The sequence below is a fragment of the Alligator sinensis genome, unplaced genomic scaffold (assembly GCF_000455745.1).
Source record: "Alligator sinensis unplaced genomic scaffold, ASM45574v1 scaffold8_1, whole genome shotgun sequence".
NCBI lineage: Eukaryota > Metazoa > Chordata > Crocodylia > Alligatoridae > Alligator > Alligator sinensis.
In genome coordinates this window covers 86,708-97,739 of record NW_005842568.1, presented here as the reverse complement: position 1 = coordinate 97,739, position 11,032 = coordinate 86,708, and the positions used below count along the sequence as shown (strand labels likewise).

The window sequence follows — 11,032 nt, the reverse complement described above, 5'->3', positions numbered from 1 at the left end:
TTCTCTGCCCCTCAGAAAGCTCAGGCCTTAGTGACCAGTCGCTCTTTCCAGTTGCATATATCTCCTCTGCTTTTTTTTAATGCCCCCGTGAAGTGTTTCATTTGCTTATGAAGGCCTGTAGCCCTTCCCTAATGACCTTTTTCTCCTTGCTTGGGGCGCAGACTCATGATAGTATTTGTACTTTTGCCTTAGATGTACAAGCAGTGTGGAATTACTTTGTCCTTAGCTGTCACATCCAGTCAGCTCCTTAATTTCCTTAGAAGTTAGGCTTTCTGAAGAGCCTTGTTTTATAGACTTAGTGTTCCTACTGTAATTTACACTAGGATCAGCTCACTTGATCCCAGATTATCTACAGCTAGCCCCTCTATAAATTCCTCTCTACTTGCCAGAATTCAATCCAAGATAGCTTTACCTCTTGTTGGTATGCTGACCGTTTGCTAGATTTCTCTATCGGGTAACTCATCCAAAAAGTGTGCGCCCTACCATTATTTAGTAGGCTTTTATTACCCAGCCAGTCAGAGAAATTGCAGTCCTCTGGAATTGCATAATTACTGCCATTAGTGCTGCACAGAAGGCATAGCCCAACTGCAGGGTTTGATGCTGACACCTACAGTGCAACCCAAAGGCAAGACAGTGTAGTCTTAAAACAAGCAAACAACAAAAATAAAAGCCCTGAAAACTTGTAGGTAATAAACCACAAGAAGTTTTTATGTAGCACGTCTGGTCTAGAGCTTTTCAGTTCTCCCTTGGCTATTTTCATGTAATCCTAGCAAATGAGGGTTGGAAGGGAGCTCAAGAGGTCACATCTAGTCCAACCCCTCAAAGCAGGACCAGCCCCAACTACATCATCCCAGCCAAGGCTTTGATCACGTTGCCTTCCATAATAGTTGCACTCTTTAGTGCTCTTCCTAGAAGTTTATTTCCTCTCTAAGTGTGCTTGTCAGGCCAGGCCTCTCTTACCACGTAAACCAGAACAGCCTGTTCCCCTGGTTGCGTTATCGGCAACTAAACCCGAACCCTCACCTATGCTAGCCTGGGTGAGGAGGATGTGTGGACACCCAAGAGGTCTAAAAACAAGACCTGTCAAAGGGTGGAGGAACTTCCTGTGAGCCAACGGCCATCCCTACGTGGAGAGGAGATGGATGCTGCCAGGTCTTTCTGCCCAAAGAATTATCAATGATGCAAAGAAACTCCACTAACCTAGGAGGGTTGTTACAGCATCTAAGGTGCCCTGATGGTCACAGTGGCCTCGGGACTGATGCATCGCGACTCCCTTGGCTGGAGGCCGTCTGTCATTGCTACAGCCAGCGTACTCTGTTCCTAGACAAAAGACGCTTCGTTGTGCTGTGATGGCTCTGTCAGTAACTTGTCCTCATTTATTTATGACTCCACTAGTCTGTCACCTGGAGACTTTATTGGTAATGATTTTATTTTCTTTCGGGTCCCCTGACAAAAGGAAAATAGAGTAGGATTTAGGACCCAACCAGATGCACATGTGCGCAGTGATTTGCTCTTAGCCAGTTTTAATAAGCTTTACAGGGATATCTGGGTGAAACTTTAATAGCCTGTGATACATGGACAGTTGATTTAGATGCTCCTAATGATCCTTCTGGCCTTACCAGCTCTGTGGAGGAACCTTTTGCCACTCTGAACCTCAGTTTCCCTTCATCTGAACAATTTGGGACCGTTTTCCAGGGACATTGTGGCAAGGGAGAGCAAGAAACAGGTAGCTGTGACCCTGTAATACTGCAGCATGAGTGGATCACTTAGATCAGGTTGTGAGCAGCCGAAAACAGAAGTTCATGTCTGACTGAGACCACTTTCCCTGTGGTTTAACCTCTTGCATCCTGTGACACAAGCAAGCCTGCTTTGTGCACTTTCTCAGAAATAATTTGGTGTGGTAACCAACCGAAAAGTAGATCCTGCTGATCAGACATGCAAGTGCTGGACAGGTGGCATAGCCCAACTGCAGGGTTTGATGCTGACACCTACAGTGCAACCTGAAGGCAAGACAGTGTAGTCTTAAAACAAGTGAACAACAAAAGTAAAAGCCCTGAAAACTTGCTAGGTAATAAACCACAAGAAGTTTATATGCAGCATGTCTGGTCTAGAGCTTTTCAGTTCTCCCTTGGCTATTTTCATGTAATCATAGCAAGCGAGGGTTGGAAGGGAGCTCAGGAGGTCACATCTAGTCCAACCCCTGCTCCAAGCAGGACCAGCCCCAGCTACGTCATCCCAGCCAAGGCTTTGTCTACCCGGGCTTAAACACCTCCAAGGATGGAGACTGCACCACCCCCCTTGTGAGAAAATTCTTCCTAATATCCAACCTCCACTTCCCTTGCTGCAGCCTGAGCCCACTGCTCCGTGTCCTGTCCTCTGCCCCAACTGAGACCAGTCCAGCTCCATCCTCTTTGCAGCCCCCCTGCAGGGAGGTGAAGGCTGCTATTCAATCCCCCTTGGTCTGCTCTTCTGCAAACTCCATCAGCCCAGTTCCCTCAGCCTCTCCTCACCAGTCCTGTCCCCCAGCCCACAACCATTTTATTTGCCCTTTTACAGTGAGGTACTGGAATTTGATCATGGTTTTAAGTTACTAAAATGCTTGGCTACTGAATAAGTAGTCAGAAGTCCCAGCTAAATCTCAGTTCTCCTGTGACTTGTTGGTATGACTGTTCTGTCCCAAACGTAGGGGTCAGAACCAGGTTAGGTGTCTTTTTGGAGTTTGAGCCTAAGCTGTAAAGCTTGTTGCAAACACCCAGAGCCTGGATTTCAGATACGGTGGTCCTGGGTCAGCTTGCCAAGAAGCGTCAATGCAAAGATCTCCACATTTCTGAGGAGGTTTAGGTCCACATTGTTTCTAGACTTCCTTTTTTATGTCGGCGCTTTCCGCAAGCTTGTATCTCTCTTGTACCTCTTGTCTGTCCTACTTCATAATATAATCAGTGGTCTAATTCTAATTTTTGTGTTTTTTCTGCTTTCTCTACAGACCCCTGTAAAAGAGCCCAACAGTGAAAATGTAGATATCAGCAGTGGAGGTGGAGTGACAGGCTGGAAGAGCAAGTGTTGCTGAACGTTCTCCTATATCACCAATCGCCATCCACCGCCCCTTTTTTCTCGCTGTAAAACAAACCACTCTGCCCATTTTTAACCTTAAATGAATGTTTTTGTTTCTCATCTTAACAGAGCTCCAGTATCCCCGTGTTCTTCTGGTTAGGACAGCTTGCTGACTATAATTTTCTCAACAAAATGTATAAAAAAAAAAAAAAAATCATGTCCGTGACTTCACTTTTTTTTAATGTCCCTGCTCAACTCACCACTACATTTTGGTTGTATTATAGTCCCGTTACTCTTCACATTAAAACTTATAGCAATCATTTAAACTCTACTCTGCAAATTGTATAAGAATAAAAGTTAGAATTAACAATTTCTTTGGTACAACAGTGGAATTTTCTGTTATAGATTATGTGCTTGAGTCACCATATTCTATAGACAGGCATCAGCAGAAGAGCCAGGAAAACACTCATTTTCGCCTTGAGTATGTAAATGGGGTTTATTTTTTGTCCTGTGCCTTATGTGGAAAGGAACATTTTTTTTCCTTTTTTTTCCCTTTGTTCTGGTGGAAGCATGTGCAGGAGATTTGATTATACATCCACACTTGACCATTTTAAATTATCGAACTCTTTGTGGTTGCTTTACTGTGATTTGTTGGTGTGATGATGCATCAAGGACAAAGGGTGGTGCAAAAAAACCCACAAAAAACTTGCATTTAATGTTCTGGGTCTCCCCTTGGGTGACTTAGCAATTCAGAACTGTTCCCGCTGCCGGTTTTTTTTTTTTAATTTTACCTCCCTCCTCCCCTTCCCAGCGACTTCTTCTTTCTTTTTGCCTGCATGCTGCTTTTATTTGCTTTCCTTCATGGTGTGATGTGTTAATGAAAAAGACGGCAACCTTGTAAGTTTGCCAAACTTAATACAAAGCACTGATTTAGCTTTCAAGATAAAATGTTAAAGATACTTACTAATTTCCCTCTAGCCAATGTCGATTCACTAGTATCTCTTCTCTCCTCCTGCATAGCCGTTGGGTTTTATGATATGGAAGAGTTGTTTGCATGCACTAGTTTTCTATGGAGGGTGATGTGGTTGTCTACTCTATGTGTATGAATATAACATGCCGTTCCCAAACTGACAACAGTTAACTTGAACTTAAAAGTTCTCTTGATTTGGTAGCTGCTCCAATGAGTCATTTGGTAGCCTAGCAAGAGGTTCAGTAAAATAGATTTTTTTTTTTAAAGAAAGAAAAAACCAGAGTTGGCAGTTGCGTTGAATTACTGCTTCCCTGAAACTTTCCATTTCCCAGTGTTAAGTTTAAAAAAAAAAAAATGTATAGTAAATAAGAATCATCTGTACTTAGCTATGGTCGTTCTTGACCTCACTTGAATCCTGTTGGAAGACCACAGGTGATTCGGAAGGGAGACTGAATCAGCATCCCTGTGTTTTTTCAGCCCCCTTGAGTATTTAACTTGCTTTTCCAGTTTTTTGCCTCTCTGCTTCCTCTGTAGATAAAGACCTGCTAGCTACGCTACCAGCGTCCCAATAAGACACCTGTGTGTTAAATAGCTGAATGGCTTCATTCATTCCTAGCAGCGAAGGGGCTGAAGAACACCGGGCTGATTTAGACCGCTCCTATTGAATCGGGTGTCTTGTCAGGGACAGCGTTTTAACATCCGCCTGGCTTGCCTGTACGCACTGTAGGAGGACTCCTCCGCTCAGAAACAATTGTAAATGGAACCCCAGAGTCGAATTCTGGTAGTCGGGCGGGTTTGCGCCTGACTCATGCACTTGCTTTCTTGATCTTCCTCCACTTAATAGTAACAGCAAATGACCTGACTTGACTTTAATGAATTTACAGTGTTTTTAACTTCCTAGTTCTGACCCGCTCTGTGTAGTAACTTTACTGATGTGTCTCCCTCTTCCTATGTGTGGTGTGGCTTATTTTTATTTTTTATTTTTTTTCTGTCTCTCTCTACCTGTTAACCCTTCCCAGTTGAGTGGCTGTTGAGGTAAAGGCAAGGAACTGGGATTCTAAGGGATTAAATTTGACATGGTTTTGTTTCTCGCCTATTGATCAGCTTTGTAAATAGAGAGAATCTGGCTACCTTTTTGTTAAATCTGCACTTTCTAACATTATCAAAAAAGGGAAAATGGAGTATACTTCCATTTTTGTATAATCTCTGTCTAGACCGTGAGCTTTTTCATTTGCTTTGTGGGGCTCTGCCTCTCCTGTGCAAGTCTGTTGGGATCCTTTGTGGAAGCTGTGTTCGTTAAAACACCAAGCAGTTGGAGAACAGTCCACTCTCTGGTACTACTAGCTACAAATTCAGTTTCATATTCTACTTAACAAGTTAAATAAACTGAAATATTTCTAGATGGTCTATTTCTGTTCATATAAAAACATGATTTCCAACTGTGCGGCTTGGCTTTCGTTTATTTGTGGAGTGCGAGGCACATTTATGGAGGAAGAAGCCTTAAGCGTACGCGCCTCTGCTAAAGCGAAACAATCCTTTTGGGATATGTGAGTAATTTTTATTGCTGGCTCCCAAACCGCTTGTGAATCGCATACTTGCAGGAGGACCCGTTCTCTTCCCCCGCCACCCCTGCCCCTGTGGGTAAAGTCTGATGCTCTAAAAGGAGACTTCCACGGACCCCTTCCAGGCAGTGATGGAGCTCTCTGGATTCTGCAGCGACAAAGTCCACATTTAGTTTTTAATTACCCTGGCACCAATTAATCCCGCTGCACACAATGTAGCCTGTACCAGTGGAGGGGTGATCTTTTTTTAACATAACTAGCCCCCAGAGGAGCATCGCCGCTAACTTTTTTTTTTTGCTATGGCAAAAATTGTAAGTGAATTAAATTCCTAATCAAAAGCTAAAACTTGAAATGGAATCTATTTGTCCAGTTGCCTTTACAGGATTTTAAACGTTCAGTGATTTACCCCCCAGTCTTCTCCCTCGGCTGTAAGACAGCGGCGCTGTGAGCAGTAGCAGAGTAGTCGGTGGCAAGGACCTCAGGAGTCTGAGACGGGCAGTGCAGTTATTAGCCTTGTTGGAAGTTCTGGCTGTGATCAGGTCTAAGCTCATTAACTACCTTGCTTACGATATTTTAATTACACTTTAAAAAATTTTTTTGGCTAACCCACTCTGGCTGTTCATTTACAACCATTCTTTTGTACCACTTACTGTATAAAAGAGCGCTGTCCCCTCGGTCATACCGTGAGCAAATAAAAGCTTTTATAAACTTGAATCTGTTACTTCCTAAGCCGTACTGAATAGTCCCTCGACCTCGTTAAGCCTGCTCCATAGTAGAGGGTGCCGGTAACACATCTGGAGGTGGGTGAGGGGCCAGGAGGGTAAGCAATAGTGGTCACTCCTCGAGGGACGGGCAGAGGAAGGCAAGTCGTGCTGTTCGGAGATGCTCGGGGGTTTGGGAGGGTTCCCCACCAGCCGTCTGCCCAGTGTCCAGGCTGCGTCTCTTAGGAGAGTAGCCAGCAGGGCTGTATAGCAGTGAGCAGGCAGCGGTGAGCAATGCATTGCATGCATGGACACCCCCCAAGTCTCTACAAAAGGGCAAATCTCATAACTCTATTTATAACCGAGGTACCCCCACTCTCTGTGCCAACTCCTCTCTAGTGAGATGTCCATCCTGGCTGGTCCCTGGGGCAAGTCCAGGCACCTGCAGCTTGTCCCGTGCCACGTGCAGCTCCCCGCTTCCAAGTTCAGCACCTAGAGCTCACTCCCTGCTGAGTCTGGGTATTTCTAGTGCACTCACTACTGAACCTGAGTGTCTTCAGCTTACACCACATTGCACGAACCTCACTCTTGTTACCCCTGCTTTACTAGTGAGCACTGCCTTCTTACTCCTCAACTTCTCAGCTCCTGTTTTTTTTCTTTGAAGTAGCATTTTGCTCCCTGGGTCTTACCAGGCCATCCAGGGGCCAGCAAAGCTAGTTCTTCCCAAGGTACTTTGCAGTGTCGTAGCTTAGCTATGAGGGTCGTTAGTATAACTATGGCCTAGCAGAGCCCAAACCCCTACAACTAGCACTGCTGAATCCTTCCCTGTGATCTTGGTGTACACTGCTATAGCACGAGGGGCAGGATTGCCTCCACTTCCAGGCTTGGATGGGCGGCTCAGATTGCTGCGGTCTCCACTGCTGTTAGTGGGACTGTGTGTAGGCGTGCCCTCGTGCAGCGAGTGCTTACAGTGACGTTAAGAAAAGAGTTGAGTTGTGCAGGACACGATTCAGGCTCCTCTGCCCTGGCCTCTCCCTGTAGGAGGCGGGTGGAGTAAACCGCTGAATGAACTGCACTCGGTTTTGTGAACGCACAACAGGTACAGTGCCCATCGTGCCTAGCGAAAGTCTGCTTGCTCGTAGAGGAGATGGCAGCGGTTTTCTGCAAAAGGGGCAAGTGAAGTGGGCCGCCCAGCCGCTTCTGCACTGCTGGGTCCTCGGTTCTGTCTGGCTCCAGGGAAGCTTTGAACCTTGATAGTGGAAATAAGCCCAAAGGACTGAGGGCTTCAGCCCCTGCCCCTGAGCTCTTGGATCGGTAGACCACCCGCGGTAACATGACCTCTAGTAACCAAGCTCTTCCACGTCCAGTTCCCCTGGGCACTGCGGCTATTCTCGTCCTTTTTGTTTCCCTTCTGATCTTCCCCCTGCATCTTTCCCACGACAGCTCCAGGCTCCCCTTGCATGCTTAGCTATTGATTTCTCAGTTCAGGCCAGGAAAAGATCGTGTCCCACAGCTGTTAACGCTGCTGCCCAGACCACTAGTGCAGCCGTCTGCCTGTGGAGGATGGTTGCTGCAGCTTGGGGGAGCTCCAGCACCTGAAAAAACTTCTGCATGGAGCTGCATCCACACAAGAAGTCCCTGCTGCGGTAGCACAGCTATTACCAGAGCAACACTGGCTTCCTGGCCCCGTGGCCTTGACTGGTGCCAGTGGCTATATGCAGCACCTGGCATGATGCTGCCACTGCACCCACATTGCACCTGCCCAGCTGTTGTGCCGCCCCGGTGCACCTGGGAAGGGACCCTCAGCTGCCAGAGCCACCTGCCAGCTGCAGGATGACAGCAGAAACCTTGCTGTCCTTGGCCAGGGGAGCAATTGGTGCAGAAGAGCTCCGAGTGTGGGCACAATCGAGCTCAACATACACGGTTGCTTGATGGCAGCAGTGCGGTGGCGATCAAGTGCCCTCGTGTGGGCCCGGCTTTGCTGGCACAAGGGTTTTATGGTCTTGAAAACTGACCTCTGCCCTTAGTGGGGTTTGCCTGTGCGGGGTACCGGCTTCATGTGCCCCGTGTAGCTTGGCTGGCACGGGTTGTGGGGGGCAGGGCTAGAGAATTTGCCCCTTCCTGGGTCGGAAAGGCACGGTTTTGCTTTGCAGCAGTATTAGCTCTTCAGGGTCTTTTAGTCCTTGTTGCTGCTGGATGACTAGTTAGGAGACCCCAAGGGACATTGGCTGCTATCGAGGGGCACAGCCTCTGTGTCAGAACTGCCTGGACCCTAAAAGGTGGAGGCTGCACGTGAGAGGAACAGGGGGAAAACCCTACTCAGACCCTGTTCACTCTCCCTCCAGCCTCCGCTCTCTGCCGCCGTGTGACACAGGAGACGGCACCACGGACCTGGGCTCTGACCCTGCACATAGCAGGTTTGATGTCCTGATGACTTGGTTTTGCTAAAGAGAGATTGGAGCCTTGTGCCGTGCAGATCACAGGGGCCCGGCCTCTGCAAGACCACAGGCGGGACGAGCCGGTCCCAGGCCCCGGGCAGCGATGCAGCCGAGTCACCACGGTGGGCATGTGGAATAGCGCGGGGTGCTGTTGCCCTCTCTCCAAGTCCACTTGCCCTGGGCCAACACGACCCATCCCCTGCATTGTTAGGAGACGAACAATGTTAGGAGACACTCGAGTGAGTTGAGAATGAATGAATGGGATCCAGGTTTATCACGTGTAATGATGCGAGGAGCAGGCCAAACGTATGACTGCAAACACACAACGGGGTGGGAGCTGGGAGCCTTGGAGGCGAGGGCTATAAATAAAAGAAGGCAGACAAAATGTCATGCTCTCATCCATGCACTTTGCACCCGAGGGAGCATTGGAGACCCCAGGACTGATGGTGCTAGAAGAAGACAGCACGGTTAGCTCCTCTGGCCGTGCCCTGTGACACCAGCAAGGACCAGAGCAAGCCCCGTGCCTGAGGTGGGGATAGCTCAGTGCCATGAGCGTGTGAAGGGGACACACCAGAGGCAGGAGGTGTTTGTGCCGTGTGAATGCAACACCTCTCCAACCAGCTGGAAGTGCAGCCGAGACGGCTGGTTATCTCAGTTCTAGGATGGCCGGCTCGTTCAGCCCGGGCTTGGCTGGCGCTTTGCCTGTGTCTGGATGCTAAATAAAGCCTTTTCTGCAGGGATTGGGTAGCCAGCGGTCCTTCCACACGGCAGCTTTTGCTCTGGTCTGAATGTGAATAAGGGATTTTGAACTCTGAGGGAGTCGTACAGGTGTCACATTTTTGAGGAGCCGTGGATGCAGCCCACGGCGTTGTCCAGGGATGGGGCTGGATTGCAACTTGGTGCAGAAGCTCGGGGCATTTCAGTGCCAAACCTCATCATTGAATAAGCCGGATACGGCGACCGCGGGGTGCTCTCGGCGTCGGGCCAAGCCGTATCTCCGTCCTGGGGCCTTATCCTCCATGCCACGGCATGTGGCAACCTCTCAGGTAGAGTCTATCCGTCCTCGTGGGTCTTTGCTGAGAAGCGGCCCACCCACTCACCCACCTGGGTCACTTCTCCCAGGACAGGCCTCTCGGCTGCTGCAGGTCAGCACAGCTCCCTCCTCACATGCGGGAAGCGTTTCCACGAGGGCCTTGCACTGGGGCAGGAGGAAAAGCCATGTGTCTCGTGACGTGTGAGATGCCTGTCCCAACAGCCTGCTCCCAGGAGACTTTCCCCCCGCGCCCTTCCCTGCTGCCCCCAGGACTAGCGGCAGCGAGCGGTGCTGTTGGGAAGCCCCCACGGGCCGCAGCGGGCTGGAGGGAGAGCACGGAGGCTGGGCAAGCGCGGGAGTCTCGCCAGTGCGTCGCTTTTGGACTCGAGCCCTGAGCTCTCCACGCTGCCAGGGCCCCAGTGTGAGTGCTTCCACGCAGCGTCGTAGGAGCGTGGGAGGGGACGAGGAGCCCTGGAGCTGCGCGGGCCGCGGGGAGACGGCTTCGAGGGCGCAGGGGAGGGCAGCCCGGCCTGGCTCGGCAGTGCGCTCTCCAGCTGTCGCTCCCCGAGATCCCCAGCTCAGCGGCTCGCAGGGGGACGGCCGTGACCCGTAACCGGGCCGAGGGGCTGTCCAGACCTTGCAGAGTGACGTGTCCCCAGCAGCCTCCATGTCCCTTCTCAGGGCCCGGAGGACCCTCCCTGATCCCCGGCGGGCAGCACGCCTGTCCCTGGCCTGGCCCCGGTGACTCCTGTCTCCATCATGCCCTTGTTAGGGCACCGGGGCCAGATCTAGGAGGGTGCCGTGGGGCAGTTGCACCCTTTCAATCCACCCAAACCTCAGCAGTGTTTCGATGCAGGCCCATTGACTTCATGTCTTATCAGTGACCTGGTTCCTACTGATCTCTCTTCACTCCATAGGTGTTAACAGCCTCGACCGTTCCTGTCTTTCTTCTGGTTCACTGCCCCGCAGGCTTGTTTCAGTTCAACCTCGAAGCCTTAACTCAGGGGTATTAATAATATTAACTCAGGTGATGTACTGGAGGTCCTGTCAAGACGCTCAAGAAGACGGGATTTTGTTTTATGAACCGGAAAAAGAGAGGTGCATTTAACTATAGTGACTGCAGGGCTAGTGACACAAGAGCTTTAGGCTATTTTTGGCCTAGCTTGTGTTGCTTAAATGTAATAAATAATCTAGCAAATGAGTGACCATAAAGTTAGATTGGTTTTTGCTTTGTTCTTAAACAGAATAATCCAGTGTCAGACCGCCTACATAGTAAT

At 49.3% G+C, this 11,032-nt stretch overlaps 1 protein-coding gene across 1 annotated transcript in view; it reads left to right on the top strand.

Annotated features, from left to right (window-relative positions):
- The window catches only part of RAB10 (RAB10, member RAS oncogene family), a 36,853-nt gene extending 30,556 nt beyond the window's left edge, over positions 1–6,297 (top strand). Inside the window, exon 5 of the mRNA XM_006032379.3 lies at positions 2,984–6,297. Coding sequence (XP_006032441.1) covers positions 2,984–3,067 — 84 coding nt within the window. The 3' untranslated portion in view covers positions 3,068–6,297. The remainder of the gene's footprint in view (positions 1–2,983) is intronic.
- Positions 6,298–11,032: the final 4,735 nt, after the last annotated feature.